Here is a 17,745-nt window from a genome sequence, read left to right as displayed (position 1 = left end):
CTTTGTGTTGGTAAAAGGTTTTTAGTGTCATTGGAAGAAGACTCCGTTTTCTAAAAACTGGACCATAGTCAACAATGTTAAAGACTACAAAGTCTAGTACAACAATTGAGTGGTTTTTAAACAGGTTCCCCCCAACCCTCCACACTCCATCCCTTTTTTGCCCTTTCATCTCCCGTAGTAGTCGTAGAGGGCGTATTGGGTTGCACGTGTCACAAAAGGACGTCTGCGCCACGCCCGAACACAGCTGTGTCTTGACGATTTCAACCTGGGTCGCGCTCAATTCCCTTTGGGACGTGTAATGGAAGTGGCCACGCATTTTGGCTTCATAGTTCAGTATCGGTCCGTCTGCACGTTGTGCGCCGCAGTGCTACAGCGGTTTTGATCTTACGTTTGTCGAAATCTCTAAGGACTTTAAAATGAGGTCTTCTAATGAGGAACAAGGTTTGTCATGGTTGAGAGTAAAAATAGAGCAAAAGGATTACTTTTATGAATAGTGAAACACGCTAGCAGGAGAAAACAAGACTCTATTTGTTGTAGAAGGTGCGGAAAAGTGAGGGGTCTATTTGCGGCAGGGTTTTATTTTTCAAATTTGGATATGGAGTCTATTAAAAGGGCCTTATTTGAGGAATTACGTCAAAACATTTGCTATCTCAAGGCTTAATGCAAATTGGTCAACTGCACACAATGTTTATGACTTGAATATTCAAAACAAACCAGCAAACACCAAACAGACGGGACAGGCACCTTGACGTATTTTATTTCTCATCGTGTATTTGCAGCTGGGCTTGCAAATGCACGACATTCGTTTGCATTTCCATTCCGCCTCTTTGCTTGCGCATATTTACAGTTTATCGACATTTCTTTACAAAGCATAGAAAAAGAAAATAAATGGCATTTCATGTTATATTGTTACATCATGTATATCAGTGGCTGTATGGCATAGATTCGCTTAATGTCAGCAGAGGGTCCATCTGCAGTTAAGTGGCGTAAGTATTGAAGGGATCTGAGTCAGTACCCCCCCCCCGCCCCCTTCAAGAAATGCATTATATCCCGGATTACTGGCATTGCAGAGAAAATGCATCGAAGTTGGTAGAGCGGAGCGAAAGGAAGCCTATTTATCAGACAGAATCAGCAAGCTCCACTCGTGCACGGGCTAATTAGAAGACCGCGAGTAAAGTGAGGCACAGTTCAAAGTGGTCTTCAGCCCCGAGGACACGCACTAAATGAATGTAGACTCGGCCTTTGGAGGGCACATGGAACGTGGCATCATTCCATTAGAAAGCAGCAGCACAGAGTTGGAAAAGCAGAACAATGCAGACTCAAAACACACACACGCGCGCGCGCGCACACAAAATCTATTTGTTGAGGTTTTTACAACATTGTTGTATTTGAGAAACTTGCTGATGAGAAACTTATTTTCAGAAGAATATGAAAGAAAAGGCTTGAGGTCTAAGGCAAAAACTGTTAATGCAATAATGGATCATTTAGCCTGTTGGACATAGCTAGTAAAGACGGTATTTTTCCGCCTTCTTTCGGGGGTCGCCGTTCTGTTTGAAAATAACCGACACAGAATTCTGGGCCCAAGACCTACCATCAAATTTCTGCCTTCAGAGGTAGCATTAGAGCTGGTAGCATTAAGGTCATTCTGCTAGGTTGCTGTTTTACACTCGTCCTGTCACAATTGAAAACAATTGTGACTTCTCTGACAAGTATTTCGGACGTCTTCTCGGCACCTGATTGCGGCAAAATCCCACTCAGCTGGGTTCTGTACAAAAAGCAGACGTGGATAAATGGTGGGTTTACAGTTTGGTGTCTGCTACTGCAATTGTTTTGAACCAGGGGCAGCTCAAGCTCTTACTACAACTTAACTTTATTCATTTTCATTTCCAGCTTCTTTTCTCCCTATTCTCAGACACAAAAAAAGGACACTAACATGGTATAAAGGGACTACATCGTTCTGTCAACATTTGATGTTGAAAGCAAGTATCAGAGCCGTAACCGCATGTGTCTGAAGGATTCCACAATCCCAACGACAATAAAACAGCGATTCCTCACCGATGTGCTCGGTGAAATTATCCAATTTCAATTAATCTGTTCTAAAATTATGTGTTCATCACATGCAGTATCTCGTATCTTAGTTCAGATACCTACTCCAGTAATGTAAAGCGACATCAGGACAATTAAATGGTGCCACTAAAGAATTAACCAGTGTATGCACAGTTTGTTATATTTTGGTTTGGTGGTGTGCAGTGAGATTTCTTTTAATTCGTTTTCGTTTCGTTTCGTTATGTGCCATAGTACAATAAAGGTTAGGTATCTGACTGTGTTATAATACCACACATTTGCAGTAATATCACACCTTCGCAGCATTTTTAAGCGGGCAAATATTAAGACTCATTTCACGCCTCTGAGGCGGAAATTTTGTGGGATCTCCGTTTTTTTAAAGAAGGCCATTGTTATCATTCCCCCAATCATAAGGCTTATGAGTCTGGTTGAGCAGTGAGGCACTTGCCCCCCAGTATCCGTGAATAATGGATGCATCCAATTACTTATTCATCCCGCTCCACTCTCTTCCTTCACAAAGCCTGCTCCAGAAGAAGCTGCGAAATCATCCAACAGTCCCTTGTTGGTGAGGATTTAGCAAGTTGAAGTTAAGTTGACCACAGTTTGGCAAAACTGGTCAGTATGGCTTCATTCACAGAATGTCAGTATACTCTTATCTTGCAGTGTCTCTGATTCACTTGGCAAAATTGTTCAGCAGAAAGCTAGCGACAGATGGACATAGGCAGCTTGCTACTTTATAAAACAAACAAAATATTGAAGTGGGGTAGACAGCACATGATTACAGCAAGGGTTCTAGGAATGAGCCCTGTGGGACTCTTGTGTTGAAAAAGCTGAGACTGGACATTTCTGATGCTTTTCCACTGCACAGTACCGGCTTGTCTCTGCCCACAGCCACTTGTGACGGAGAGTTTTCCACTTCGAGGAAATCTATGACAACCACACTGCACTGAATCCATCAGTCAGAAAGGGACAAGCTAATAAGAAAGCAGAATGAGGGTCGTGTGTATTTACTCGATGACAGGGGGGACTTTTATTTCAGAAGGCCCATCGCAGCAAAGTGGAGACTATTGGAGACAAAGTATTACGACAGCTTCCAGAGCTAAGGCACAGCAACAACGTAAGCTAATTTTAGCATGTATGTTTATTTTTGGTCATTTCTAGCCATATAGCCCCAAACATTACAAATGATAGTTCTGAATCTGTTTGGCTAATGAGTAACCAATGGTTTTCATCAAATCGTATGGCATCTGCTTGGAAGCCCGGCTGATTAAGTCCTCAAATTAGTACGTAGTGCTCCCTGGTTTGGCAAACAAAGTATGTACGATGCAAGGTCTTCAAAGTGGTTCAATCATGATGAGGTGTACCAGGTATAAATAGTCAAGTGATTCAGGATTTTAGGGATTTAAAATGGTAGTTTCTGTTAACAATTTGCCCCCAAAAATGGGGGGCAAGTTGTTTGCAGAAATTATCAGTAACACTGATCAGAACAGCAGCAAATTGAGCAGGATTTTGAGCCAACATGCATATCTTCCAGCATCAAGCAAGCAGTTGTGTGGAATAGTAACTGCCTCCAAGGCCAGGTCAGCACTTAGTTCGTGACTCCTAGTTGAGTTCAAACAGAAGCATTAAACATTATCTACAATAGGTTCCATTTTATTGTTACTTGCCCAAGTTCTTTGTTTCCACCTTGTTTTCAAAAGTCAAAGACTGGCCCCCTGCAGGTGGTTCTTGGCCTCAATTCCACCGGGTATACTGCTGCTATGATGCTACACCTGATCAATCCTGCACATCGGTAAACTTAGCCTAAGGGAGCATGAGGGGTAGGAGCCAGTGGGAGTTTGAAGGGTTCAGACTCGGGGGATCAAAATTGGTGGGCTAGAAGCAAAGTAGTGAGCTTTGAAGAGACCCCAGAGGTCTCGTAAGGGTGTTACTGGATGAGGATAACTGCTCTTGTGGAAAAAGATGATGACTTGGTGTTCTTTGATGATCTTCAAATGCTCTACTCAAGCTGTTTTTATAACGTTTCAGGTCCATTCTAAATGATACTGATCCTGCGTGGTGAATAACGGAAAAACTGCTGCTGCTTGGCAAGAAACCATACCAGACTTTTCTCCTTTACTCGATCTTAACAATGTGAGAAAGTCTGGCCCCTGAAGTGTCTTCCGATCTTTCATGATTTCTGGCACATATTGTTCTTCACACTTAACACTGACTGCAGTCTGTTGACCAAAAGGCAGCTCAACGGTCACTCAACAGCAAGGCCTCTTTGCAAAGTTGCTAAGGAGCCGAACACTCCGAGTCCGCAAATAAAAGGAGGCTCCATTTGTCTCGGATTTGACCTGCCGGATGTTCCTGTCAGCCACAGTTGCCGCTATTGTGCCCTCCATGTCTGCTGCAGCTGGCGGAGGTGCTCAAAGGCCCGCTGGGTGATGTTGAGCGCCGGGTGGACTTTCCTCAGGCTGGGCTCTCCGATCAGAGACAGACCGCACAGGCCCAAGTAAGCGTGCAGTGGGTCTACGTGTGGAAGAAAGAGAGGGATGAAAGCGGGGGAGAAACGAGGTCAGCGTACTCTAACTAAGTGGAGACGCCTGCTTATGTCATGTCAGTAGAACAAATTGTTTAACAGAGCTAAACTACTTCTGGTACTAGAGTCAGTTCCCTGTTGATTCTAATAAGAACAGCTCGAGGAATTCAGCATCAATGCCAACGGAGATAAGCAGGGTTTCTCACAAGCAGCTTTTCTTTCAGTGATCGAAACACAAAGAACCCTGTTAGTTTGGGCCACCGGCACTGGGACCACTTTGGTGTGGGGCAGCACAATTAATCGAATTTTCATCCTGATCACAACTTTGGCAACCACCATTACATTAACCTGAACCTTGGTAATATCTATTTAAGATTTTTAGTATTTATTTATTAATTTGAAATGTGGGCTCTTCTGCAGTCGAGCACCGTTGTTAACTCCAGCTTCTTTCTTCTCAGGCAGCTGGCTAAAGTAAAGCCTCTCCTTCCTCAAGAAAACTTTGAAACAGTAATGCCTTCGTCACATCTCGGCTGGATTACTGTAATGCAATCCTCCATTAAGCGTCTCCAGTTGGTCCAGAATGCTGCTGCTCACCTCTTTAATGGTACTCGTAGGAGGGAGCATTATAACTCGTACTCTGGCATCCCTTCACCAGCTCCGGAAACATTTTAGAGTTCTTTTTAAGATCCTTTGATTTGTTTTTAATTCTTTAAATGGCTTCACACCACCTTAGCTCTCTGGGCTCCTCCGCCTCCACGCATCTGCCCGGTGCTTCAGGTCTGTGGACCAGACATGATTCGAGGTGGCAAGAACTAAGCGAAGGCTCGGAGGGGATAAAGCCTTTTCCGTTGCTGGTCCCTCTCATTGGAATGACGTTCGGCAAGCCTCCTCACTGGCCATCTTTAAAACTTGTCTTAAAACTCATTTTTATTCTTTGGCTATTGACTCACCATGAGATTTGATTTTTAGTTTTACTGTTTTTGTGCTTTCTACAGTATTTGTCATTCATTTATTGTTTGTTGTATGTATGTAACATGTATTATTTTTGCTCCATGTACAGCGGTGTTTGTTTTAAAGTACTCTATAAATACAGTTTAGAATTGAGTTGAGTCACCCTACTCTGCATTTACTCAATTAAACAACCATCGAAACACCCAGTAGCCGCCCAAACAGGAGGAGCCTTCTTTTGTTGTGACTCATCTCCTTTGAGGGGCAATGAATAATTCAAAAGTGGTAGCCGTGTGACCCTGGTCCTCTGGGATTTGAGTAAAAGCCGAACAGGCCCGTAAAAGGACTGGTAATTGAATTATAATGAAATGACAGACGATTGGAAGGCTACATCAGAATCAACCAGTGCATCAGTCAGGATTTATAGCGTCTAATCCACAAGATGAGTGCATTGGACCTGCAACTGTCACTGGAGCAATAAAAGCAACCAAGGGTAATCCACAATCAAACAACACATAAATAAAAACGTGCCGTGTGATGTAAAGTGGAAGAATGAATTCCAGGCTATCATAATGGCTTTACTTCACATACAGATGCTGTTTACAGTGAAGTTTTGTAAAATAAATCAAGAACTGTTTAAAATAAGTAAACTACTGTGAAATAAAGATACATGAAAAAACAAAGTAAATCCATTCACCCGTGTTTGACCAATTCCACGATTATCACCAAGGTAAAAATGTTTGGACAATTTAGAATTTGTCCATTTTTTCCATGTACAAAATCAATTGTAATCTTCATTATACTATGCAATAGAACCATCAAAATAAATGGATTTAGAGTAATCTCTGACCAATAACCCCGCCTCCACCTCCCCAAAAAAACAATCACAAGCTGGACAAATCCGCTTCCGTCAAACAGTCATAATTTTTTTTTTCTTTGCGCCTCAGATTTGCTTGAATCATTTTGTGTGGAGCAGTCAAAGCTACAAGCCCCTTAAACTTTTTGCATCCCCTTAAACCATCGCCTTTGGTGATATTTATGAGGTTAGCGAATACAGCAGCCGCTTGACCCAACTGGCCTTTGTAACGTGAGCTGTTCCATCTCCGGCTTCATCAATTACACGTTTGAAGGACGCCTGGGCGCGCGCGCGCACACACACACACACACACACACACACACACACACACACACACACGCACGCACACACACACACAGAAACACAAGCCTGCCTGGGCTGATCAAAGTATAGGATCACAGTAGGTGGTTTTAAAAGGGAACTTGGAGAAAATGATTCGAGCTTTTCCATAGCAGATAATGTTACAGTGCAATCACGTACCTGGAGAGCATTCGGGCCACTTAGCAAAGCCACCAACCAATCGATCTTGTGTGGACAGAATGAAGGTCCGGTTCTTGTCGAAGTTGGTGTACTGAAACACATCTAATAGCTGGAAGAGCAGGACATGAAATAATCAGTAGGAAGTACATTTTCAGAGCATAAATGACGCCTAACACTTTGGCCATTTCGATACAAATAAAGTCATTGCACCTCTGGCATAGTTGTGACCTAAATCTTCATACATTAGCTACATTGGCTTGATGGCGCCTCGATGCATCCATGGCTTACTCATTGCCGCTTTTAAGTCGAAATCTCTTTTATTTTTGGATTATGTGTAAACCGCCGGCGTAGTTCTGACCCATTTACATGTTCGGCACATCCTCCAAAAGTGGGACTATTTGGTTCAACCATTTTTTTCCGGGAACGACAGCCAAAGAAGTCCAACAAAACTTGGACCATTAACCATGAGCGACGTGTGGTTTGTGAGCACAGAAGGGTAATGGCAATGTGTCATGACAACCACGAAAAGGTACTCACTGCAAAGTAGAAGTCATTCACATTCCAGAAACGGCCCTAAAAATTTTACTCAGCGAATAAGTCACTTTGTAAACACCTTCAATTTCCCTCTCCGTTACTTTGCCAGCCGTTTTTGAAGGGAGAAAAGTGTTTTTCCTTTTTATTTTAGTTGTATGTTTTCAGTAGTGGGTATGGATTGGAAAAAAATGGAAACTGACTTGCTAGTATTTTGGGGGTTCTTTGTACTGTACTCATTTTTTAAATGCTTGTTCACTTCACATTAATCGATGACGGCCTTCACCGTACTCAATATGGCATTATTATATTGCGCCATCTTCAGAAATGTGTTTTTCAGATCCATTTGCTTTATTCTTTAAGACTGTGCATTCATTTATTGCACCTTGAAGTATTACAAAAATACTACAAAAAACAAAAATCCACCATTGTTATAGCATTATAGTTGAATCTTTGGCAATTCCAACATTCAGAAGTGGCCTTAAATGCGCTATAATCACTTGTGAGAGGCACAAACAAGAGTATGGTTTTCTATTTGTTTAGTTTTATTAATTGGTTCCATATGGATTCATTCATTCATTTATTTTCTAACCAAATGTGTACCTGTATTTCAAGTGTGGAAATATGTTCTATGAACACCTGTGCACATTTGAATGCTTGAATCAAAGAACCTCAAAACCATTTGTGCATACCTCTAGTGTTGCGCCCACCCAAAAAGAGTAGCAGGTGTCAACGGGCTTGTTTGGGCGCCCCTGGAAGCCGCTTTGCTGCCTCATGATGCACCAGCGGCGGATCCTGTCCAACTCCCGCCGACTCAGCGCCCCCTCCAATCGACCCATCAGACACAAGGAGGCGATGGCGCAGTACGTCCAGCCGCCTGCATGCACCAAGACAGAGAGGCATGACATGTAAGAGACATCTCTCATGATCTTTTAATGAGAGATTAATATAAACAGATCGTGTCGGTGCCGTTGCAATATTTGCACACTGTACTAATAAGATTTCTTTTGAGCAGGGGATTAATAAAGACAACAGTGACGGGTATTAATTGATAATCCCATCAACCAGTTACTAGTACCGTGAGTCACGTTGATACGTTATATGTCCAACACACTTTCATTTTAAATGACAATTCGGTGCTTTCCATATAGACTGTGGTTCCTAGCTTATTTGAAATGTTCTCCTGTCCGCGGTGAAAGTAATATTGCACACACAAAAAAGCGAATTGTAAATTGGAGTCGCTTCAAAAACACAACAAGGCTAGTATGAACCCCCTGATATTGTCAAACAAAAACTACGCGTGAAGCTTTATACTCACCATGTGACTCTCGCCCGGCTCCCTGACCAAAACCGCTATCGTACGACTATTCGTGGGAAACAGAAGAGACAACATTCAGTGACAAAAAACATTTTTCCTACCTCCGAGGTTGACTGAAAAGCAGAGCTTGCTCAATAGTACTTTACTGGGGAACTAGAAAAACCTCTGCAGCGGTTTAAGCACCGTGACACCCTCCATTCATTATCAATGGAGGTGTTTCATGGCAGAGTGCCACCCAAGGTAGGTGGCCTCATTTAAATCTAGATGTGGTGAATGGAAACAATCAGAGCCTATACGGCGTTTCGCCTTTCACTGATCGGACTGTGGACGTGACTGCTCATATACTCACCAGGCTTCCTCGAATGTACCCGATGGCCTTTTGAACATCCATGCCTGACCAGTCGTCTAGCATGTAACAGATACTGGCTGCGCAGTAGATAAAACGGATGTCGTTTTCGCTGCCTTCTGGCACGGCATAGAAACTACAAGGAACAAGACGTAAGGGTGGTAGATTGCATGAATTGCCATTTGCAACATACACAAAATCACCACTTTCCCTCCAGAAAAAAAAAAATCATAAACACCGTCACATACAGGCATTAAAGCGTTAACTTCTGAGCCCAAAGTAAACCACTGAATCATTTGTTGGCACTGAAATCAAGGTCTCATGACATGTTAAACTGTGGTGAATTTGGTCATACGGCTTCTTGGAAAGTTTGTAGAGCATTTTAGGGGGGGCGCAGAGTGCCCATAATCCCTAATTGCATGTATATGTATGCGTGTGCATGCCAACCTGCCATCATCTAGCTGCAGGGCCCTGAGGCCAGCCAGGCATGCCTGCTTGTTGACCCGACGAAGGTCATCTCCCAGTATGAGAAGGGAGCAGAGTCCAGTGTAGGTCATAGCGACATGGCCACTGTCGTATGGATGTCGCACACCAAGACCCTGAATACAAAGGTGACAGTCAGTTAAGTGCCAAGACGCTGGAATAAGAAAACAGTCAGCATTAGTTGTAGCTGAAACACAGCTCCCTGTTCTGTGTAAACAACAAGCTACAAGGCATGGTTGGAGGTAGAGACAAAGACATCCTTGCATTTCGGGAACGGCGGTTGCCCCCCCCCCCCCCATTCCCTAATACTAGTAGCAACCTCCGAAGAGTTTGAAAAAAATTCACAGGTTACACCATTGATATGAAATTGGCTGCACATGTTTGTCATAACAGGGCACACACTAAAAAGGGTTCAAGGACCCATGCAAGAATTTGAACAGTATGTCAGCCATTTTGCTTTGAAGCAGGCCATTCCAGGAGAGTTCCTTTCACTTGAAAAATTCTGAGAATAAATTAACTTAAATCAAAAAAAAAAAAAAAAAAACGGGTTTGCAGGAGCCCATTCATCTCTGCTTGTCACTTTAAGATTGTTGACATCAATTGCAAGAGAAGCTACCATGGTGCTGTAAGGAATTCCGATGTGTGATGATCCTCGAAAACCACAACGGCTGAGGTTGGATTCTGGGGGAAGACAAGTAGTGAAATATTATACATTTAAGACTGGAATAAATCATCCCAAACGCTGTCTTCTAAAGCCAATGTTCAGCAGCAAATCTGGGTATCTCCAGAGCACTGCTGCCATCTACTGACTGTAACTAGAACGTTACAGCCAAAAAGTTCTTACCCTACTCCAAATTAGAATTCGAAAATGAATGCATCGTGATGAAGCTGTTGTGTAAAGCATCCGAGCAGTGGGTTTTACTTACGGTCTTCCGTTGGAAGAACCTGCAATGAGTAGATCCACTCGATCATGTCGTTGCTGTCAATGACATCTAGAGCATCGAGCACATCCAAGCCGGACAGAGCGAAAAATAAGATCGTCAACCTGGAAATACATGTCACATTGACAAGTTCAAGACCCGGTGTGCAAGCATCATATGGTGAGACAAAGATAAAATTACCTGATAAACATGTATCAGCTTGTTATGTTCTGCAACGGGGAGACCGTGCACAACTCAGGGAAAAAATGTCCATGTATTATTGCTAAAGTAACTTTCTAGTCGTGTAGTAATAAAACATATTACTGGAATTGATGACAGTTGGATTACTAGTGTAACAAGTTCCTGTTGCTGTCATAACTTCATTAGCTGATGTTAGCTTGCAGGCTAAATAGCGCAGTATGTTCCTTTTTCTTAACAGAAAAGACCGTCGCGTGAAAGCCACAGCGTTGCTCGGAACTCACCTGGTGGTCTCCAGAGAGGCATACATCTCGGGCAAAACCTGCATGGTCCTCTGAAAGAAACGGACGTGTCGGTCTCGTAGAAAGTCGAGTTGCTCCAGTTCCTCCGACAGACGCTCCTCTTCCGCCATCTTTGTTTCACAGCCTCATTTCCGTTACACGGGGACAACTTCCAGTGTGGTTTTGTTGTTAAAATAAAAGCATACGTCGCAGAGGCAGAATTAATTTTCTAAATAAGAGTGTCACAATGTGAAGTTTTTGTATTGTATCCCGTACAGGTTGTCTTTGATTTACGATAAAACTGTGTTCCTACGCCTAAATTTTAAATTTAGTTTTAGCCAGGACTATTCATCAATATTTGTCCAATTTTTGTGAAACTTATGTCAGTTCTTTGCTCTTTTTGTCAAGTAACTTTAGGCGGGAGGCGGGAGGCAGGAGGAAGTGTCCAACCTGGACTGCAAGCCATCTGATTGGAGGGCACAAATAGAGAAACAATCTTTATCCTAACACATAACATTGGCTGGCAACCGGTTCAGGGTGTCCCCCGCCTACTGCCCGAAGACGGCTGGGATAGGCTCCAGCACCTCCCGCAACCCTTGCGAGGATAAAGCGGATCGGAAAATGGATGGATGGACATAACATAAGGCACGGCCAGTCATGCAATTGTAAACCACTATTCATTTTTCTTTGAAGCACTTAGATTAAAGAGAATCCTTTCACCGGTGGATCAGAAACGTCATGCTCAAAATGCGCACACATATGCTACAAGCTAAGTTTGAAAGTAAACACAAAGCTGTAGTCCACTGATTAAAAAAAAAGATTTGTGAACTTCTCTCATCCCATGTAAATTCGCTTCAATTCCAAGCGGTGATTCTCAGTTCCAAATACGCATCCGCGCTCCGCGCAGACATTCTAACCACTAGTGAGACTCATTTTTTAATTATTAAATGGAAGCAGCAATGAGTCATTTGATACAGCAGTGGGACAAAAAAAAAACAATGCACTTTAATGAGGTCAATTAGACAGACTAACACCAAAACAAAATTTTGGAATAATGACTGAATACACGAAGGAATAATCATCGTGTAAGCTGTTTGAATGCTTCAAGTCTTCAGAGCTCCAGTCTCCAGATGGGAAAAGCTCTGAAAAAAATACAAATAAATAAAATGTAGGTTCTAAAGCAGTGGTTTTTAACCTGGGTTCGATCGAACTTCAGCCTCTGCCATGGAGGGTAAGACGCGACTCAACGTGTTAATAAGTTATGACACGCCCGCTTGGCCATCACTGGCTGCAGATGATCACATGACATTGCTTGTCCAATCAGTGCTGTGGGAAATTTAGTTCGCTTAGTAGACAACGTGTGACTGTCGCGATAGTACGTCGTACAAAAAAAAAGTATACTTGGCTCTTGAAATTTTACTTACTTTTTTCTGTTTTTAATAAATGCGGGGGTTTTTTATATTTTGAATTTATAAAAAATATATTTATTTATTTTCACACATGAATGGTTCGGTGAATGTACATATTAACTGGTTGGGTTCGGTACCTCTAAAAAGGTTAAGAACCGCTGTTCTAAAGAAAAACGTAAACATATTCAGGGATTACCGGATTTTAAAAAATGCCATTATGCAAGTGCTGAAGTGTAATAATTATAAGTCATCATAATCAAAGTCTTACAAACGACCTCTGAGACATGTGAAATATACTGTATGTCCTACTCCTGATGGTCTCATGCTCTTCAGGCGCTCCTCCCATCCCTTCGTGGGCCGTGTCAACCTCGACGGGTCTCTGACTATGTGACCGTCCACCTGTGCCAGGAATAAAACGACATTTTGAAAAAAGTAATACAGAATATAGACTTTTGTTTTTATCCACAGTGCTCACTTTCTCCTTGAGCTTAGCAATGATCCTCTCCTGACGCTCTTCATCCTCTTTTTGCCTCAGAAGCTTCTCCTGGCGCTTGGCATGCACCCGCGCGAGATCCTGTAGTTCATAAGACAAAATAGAATGCAATTGCATTGGCGACCAATCTTGGGTGGCACCGTGGACTGGTTGTCAGGCAGTATGTGTATTTTAACAACAAACAACTATTCAAACTCACATTCACACCTATGAGCAATACAAGCATGAGGAAAACACGCACACTCCAAACAGTGCAGTCGGGAGTTCAGATTTGTAGATGTTCTAACTAATTAACCCTCGTGCCCGTTTTTTTTCTTTCAGGGCCAATACCGATACAGATTATGAGGAGTCGGGGAAGCCAATAACTCATATTCCATCCATCCATCAATTTTCTGATCCTCTTTATCCTCACAAGGGTCGCGGGGCGTGCCGGAGCCCATCCCAGCCGTCTTCGGGCAGTAGGCGGGGGACACCCTGAACCGGTTGCCAGCCAATCGCAGGGCTAACTCATTTTTTTGGAGCTGATATTAATTTTGCAGTAAAAGTGGAAATATTGGCACCACAATTAAAGGAAAATACCAACTCCAACTTTCAACTTTGTGGAAATGACATGAAGCGTGCTTGTTGAATAAATAAATAAATAACATTTTAATAATTTTAGACTTACAGAGAAGATAGAGCTTTGTTTTGAAACTAAAAGTGCAGGAAGTCCCCTTGGCTGTTGGTATGTCTAGAAAAAAAAACGTTTTTGGAATCAGCCTGCCTATTTTAACCCTTTGAGGGACAGCGGTTACTACGGTGGACAGCTTCTCATTTTCTTAGGTTACAGGGTGCATAAAAATCTAACTCATCAGATTTTTTTTTCAAATTGTTCCTCAGTGTATCCCACCACTCACGCACATAATGTAACATGTTTTTCCCATAAATTTTGTATGGCCCTCCCCTTATAAAGGCTGAAATGGCCGCTGGTTCCCTGCTCAAAGTAGCATTTGGATTGTTACAAATACAGATCCCATGATTCCAGGATGTCAAGACAGACTGTGTTCAGTACCCTTTGCATCAAGTATTTGATGTTTTTTGTTGCCTGCTTTTTCCTCTTTTTCCGCCTGTGGTCCTCTTCCTCTCCTCTCCCATCTTGCAGTTCCTCCCCGGGGCTCATCTTGGCCTCCCGCTGACCAGAACGCTCCTGCTGCTCAAATGAATCCATTCCACAGTGTGATGCTTCAACATGGAATTGGTGCTCGTTCCGTACCTTGGCCATTCTGTTCTTGTGGCTCTCCCGTACTTGTCTCTGCTTCCCCGCCTGCTCCTCTTTCCTTCTCTTGGCCTCTTTCCGCGCCTTCAGTCGCTGAGCCAACAACTTCTTCTCCTCCTCACTTGTAAAAAGTACAACATAACAATCTGTCATAAGCATTTGGCTTTTCTGTTTGGACTTTTACTCCCTTGCTTGTTCTGCTGGCACCTTGCGTCTTTTTTCCTCTTCTCGGCTTCCACCACTTTCGCCTGCTTCTGCAAGTGCCTTTGGCGTTCCAGTTGCTTCCTGCTTTTCCACCTTCGGATGGCCTACACATTATAAGCATACGAAGAATCAGAATCAATTTGGAAACATTTTGAAGTGTCACAAATAGATTTTAATTGTTCTGACTTATTTATTTAAATGATTATGGAAGGACTCCATTATTACGTGCTAATTTCTGCTACCAATAACAAACATTTGCTTTAAGAACAAGGGGGCATTTTGCCGTTTGGCATCACATTCAGTCATGACCTCTCTCCTCTCGTCCTGCAGGTGGATCAGCTCCTGGTACCAGCGTTCGTGTTCCTCCATTTCCTGCTGACTTTTACTGGGTAGATACAGTTTAGCCTCTTTCCTGAAGCCCGCCCGCCCACCACACTTTGTCCACACCTGTCAATCAAGCCGATGACTCATACGTGATCCGCGATGCAATTGAGTTACGAAAAAAGGCACCGAGCAAAAAGTGGTCTAGCGGACGTACTGTACCTTGAGGAAGGCCTGGTGATCAAATTCCTCCCAACCGCCGCAGACGCCTCCCGTCCTTTGAAGGAAAGCTTCCAGTGCTCGCACCTCGGCGGGCAGGTCTTGGTCCAAGGCTTTGCTCTGCTGTCAAGACAACAGCAGAGCTCAACAAAATTTGACAGAGAAGAGAAGGAAGAGAAGGAGGAAGAGGGGGAGACGTAAACCTTCACAGATGAAGCGGGAGAGACTTTCGAGTCTGACTTGCTGGACTGACTCCAACTTTCGACCTTCCTCTCATAGGCCTCCATCTCCTGTGCGCACATGCTCTCCTTCTTCAGTAACTCTCCGAAGCTTGAAGAGGAGAAATACAATTGAATTTATTGTGAACCGTACATATATTTTCAGTGTCTGTCATTTTAGGCATAAAAACTTCATGTGCGTAAAAGGACTGAAGTGTTTTTACCATAAGCGCTGCTTTTCCTTGAAATTGTTGATTGAACATTCCACCTCGGCCATTATTTCCTTCAGCTTCTCAATCACTGCAAAATAAACAACAGTTACTTTTTTGGTCTAGGTTAAAAAAATAAATAAATAAACAAAAATAAATATAGCTTGTATTCTATGCCACAACTCAATTCTAGGACAAAAAGTGATCATATTCGTAGAACAGGAAATGGAACTTATTGGGAAGTTAAGATCGCGATCTTAACTTCCCAATAAGTTCCATTTCCTGCAGGAAAATGTGAGCAATGTCATTCATTAAATATCAATAACATACAGTCCAAAAATTCTTACGTTTGATGTGAACGTGCCTCTGGTGGTATGTGAGACTGCCTAAATCCAGTAATTTAATTTTTAAGAACTGTTTGTTTGTTTTTTGCAGTCATGTAAGTAACATTTTCATCACATTTGTTTTTGCAGTACATTTCAATTGAATAACAGCGTAAGTACATTTCCCCCCGACATTTAAGCACAGTTTTAAGGCAAGTCAAGTACAACTTTATTGTCAAATGCGCTGTATGTTCAACATACAGCACAAATGAAATTTCTTCCCTCTCAGACAACCAGACAACATACTGTGGCTTTCAATACAGTATTATCAAATAAAATTTGATGAACATTCTACCTCGCTGCTGTATTTTAATGTTGACCATAAATATTTTTGTATCGCAGAAAGGATTGTGTCCATCGTTGGAGGTTCCATTCTGCTCATAAGAGGTTAAACGGTGTGACTTACATTCTGTACTTGGTTTCATGTCTATCAGTTGTTGCTGAAACTGTCTGACACCATCTTTAATCTTGGCCAGCTGCTTCTGCAGTTGCATCTCTGAAGGACAAAGCAACAAAACCGAATGAATAGAAACACAATCACGTCCCCGAGGGCATGTTAGAAGTGGCGTGATGGACATACTGTGACTCACTTTCTGCACTTCTCTGTTCAACCAGTGCTTTCTCATACTCATCCAGCTCTGTTGCCATGTCAGTCCATCCATTTTTCTTCCACTGGAAAATCAGCGACCTGTCTTTTTCCAACTTGTCAACACTGGGAGTAAAAGGACATTAAAAAAAATTAAACCACAGTTTCATTTGTTTTCCTCGAAAGTCGCACAAAAATCTCCTATAACTTCAGTTTTAGTGAGTGTCCAACTCTACAATTGTACTTTGTGTTTTCAATGCCTTTTTTGAGAAGGATACCAGTGATGCAAAGAAGAGTAAGACAACCATAGATACAAAATAGTATTATGGCATAGCAAAGCGCTACATGTGACTCTCTCCAGGCTGCTCTGTACAGATTTCAGCCGTATTTATATTTGCAATGGGGGAAAAACGTATTCTACATATTAACAAATTGTCTAGAAAAGCATCCCCAAACAAATGATTTTCTATGCGTTGCGCTGGGATGCTAAAGCATTAAACTTACAGCCTCCTGGTGGTTTTGGCTTCCTTGAGAAACTGCGTGGCTTTCAGTCTGGACTGTCTCTGTTCCACACCGCCTGTGTCAGCAGGGGAGGACGGAGGGTCCGAATCCTCCTGCTTTATGCAATAATGTGCAGGCGCGTCTCAGTAAGCTTTATTTCAGTCGTTTCTCACACACGCACGCACGCATACACACACACACATATATAACTCACTATAATCATACTAATATTACTACTCACAATATGACGTCACATAAGCGACATCAAAACAAAAGCAACTAACGACAACCATACAATGTTTTAACCGTGTATATAACAAGGACTTAATTTTAAAAGTATGAATATTATGCACTAGTGTTTTTGAAAAGCCTATCATCGGTAACTGGTAAATTTTAGTCTGGTTGAATTTTTAGCGTTAACGTTAACCAACCGGCGGGTTGAGAAATTACTCCTTACATTGTACGCACCCTTTAAGAATTACAAACTAGAAAAACCAAAATGAATATCCTCTGCTGCTTTATACGCACATCTTAACTGCCACAAAATAAGTTAAATAATATATTGAAGTAATGTATATCGGCGATTTAACTGTGATAGTTACCGAGAAATGTTGACGGGCGGTTACTATGGCTGCCATGTTAGATTGGGGCATTGGAATGACACAAACGGAAAAGCGCTTTGCAGAAGAGGAAACTGAGAAGTTTTACGCCTAATATCCAGCAGAGGGCGCTAATTGCACAGTACTGTAGGAGTGCTCAGTAGCCCTCTCTGTTATATATAGTGTGGAGAGGACAAAGATTATTTTTTTATTTCTCAATTAATTTGATCTCTACAAATCTATAATAATCGTTGAGTTTTTATATATTTTTGAAGTATTTCATTGAGATTTTTGAGGGAGGTCAGCTCAAAAGGTTCTCCATGTGTTATCAAGCTAAACAATGGATGATATGGTTGTGTCAAGGTGAACAATGCATTACACACAACCCACATCAAGGAA

At 42.3% G+C, this 17,745-nt stretch overlaps 2 protein-coding genes across 5 annotated transcripts; both read right to left on the bottom strand.

Moving 5' to 3' along the window:
- Positions 1–740: 740 nt before the first annotated feature.
- Positions 741–11,117, bottom strand: pggt1b (protein geranylgeranyltransferase type I, beta subunit). The gene is made up of 9 exons (XM_086111814.1): positions 10,953–11,117; positions 10,477–10,595; positions 10,167–10,231; positions 9,515–9,666; positions 9,071–9,203; positions 8,722–8,767; positions 8,096–8,280; positions 6,873–6,981; positions 741–4,578 (listed from the first exon to the last, which is right to left on the bottom strand). Exons 1-9 carry the CDS (start codon positions 11,078–11,080, stop codon positions 4,436–4,438), a joined length of 1,080 nt encoding a protein of 359 aa, XP_085967940.1. The 5' UTR covers positions 11,081–11,117; the 3' UTR covers positions 741–4,435.
- A 486-nt stretch (positions 11,118–11,603) lies between these two features.
- Positions 11,604–17,400, bottom strand: ccdc112 (coiled-coil domain containing 112). 4 transcript variants are annotated; one of them, XM_086111586.1, is made up of 14 exons: positions 17,350–17,400; positions 16,751–16,863; positions 16,251–16,372; positions 16,067–16,156; positions 15,293–15,368; positions 15,054–15,180; positions 14,854–14,973; positions 14,620–14,757; positions 14,314–14,414; positions 14,104–14,227; positions 13,903–14,040; positions 12,834–12,932; positions 12,668–12,757; positions 11,604–12,091 (listed from the first exon to the last, which is right to left on the bottom strand). In XM_086111586.1, the coding sequence occupies exons 1-14, from the start codon at positions 17,398–17,400 to the stop codon at positions 12,053–12,055; spliced, it is 1,428 nt and encodes a 475-aa protein (XP_085967712.1). In that variant the 3' UTR covers positions 11,604–12,052. The 4 variants fall into 4 exon arrangements, with proteins under 4 accessions (XP_085967712.1, XP_085967713.1, XP_085967710.1 ...); XM_086111587.1 differs by lacking the exon at positions 11,604–12,091 and having other exon boundaries at positions 12,173–12,757; positions 14,854–14,970; XM_086111584.1 differs by lacking the exon at positions 11,604–12,091 and having other exon boundaries at positions 12,173–12,757; positions 13,903–14,227.
- Between the last annotated feature and the right edge of the window lie 345 nt (positions 17,401–17,745).

This window comes from Hippocampus guttulatus, chromosome 5, assembly GCF_054856545.1.
Source record: "Hippocampus guttulatus isolate MCC_2025c chromosome 5, RoL_Hgut_1.0, whole genome shotgun sequence".
In the NCBI taxonomy this organism is placed as follows: domain Eukaryota; kingdom Metazoa; phylum Chordata; class Actinopteri; order Syngnathiformes; family Syngnathidae; genus Hippocampus; species Hippocampus guttulatus.
Note: the sequence above shows the minus strand (reverse complement) of the source record. Positions and strands in the feature narration are given on the sequence as shown.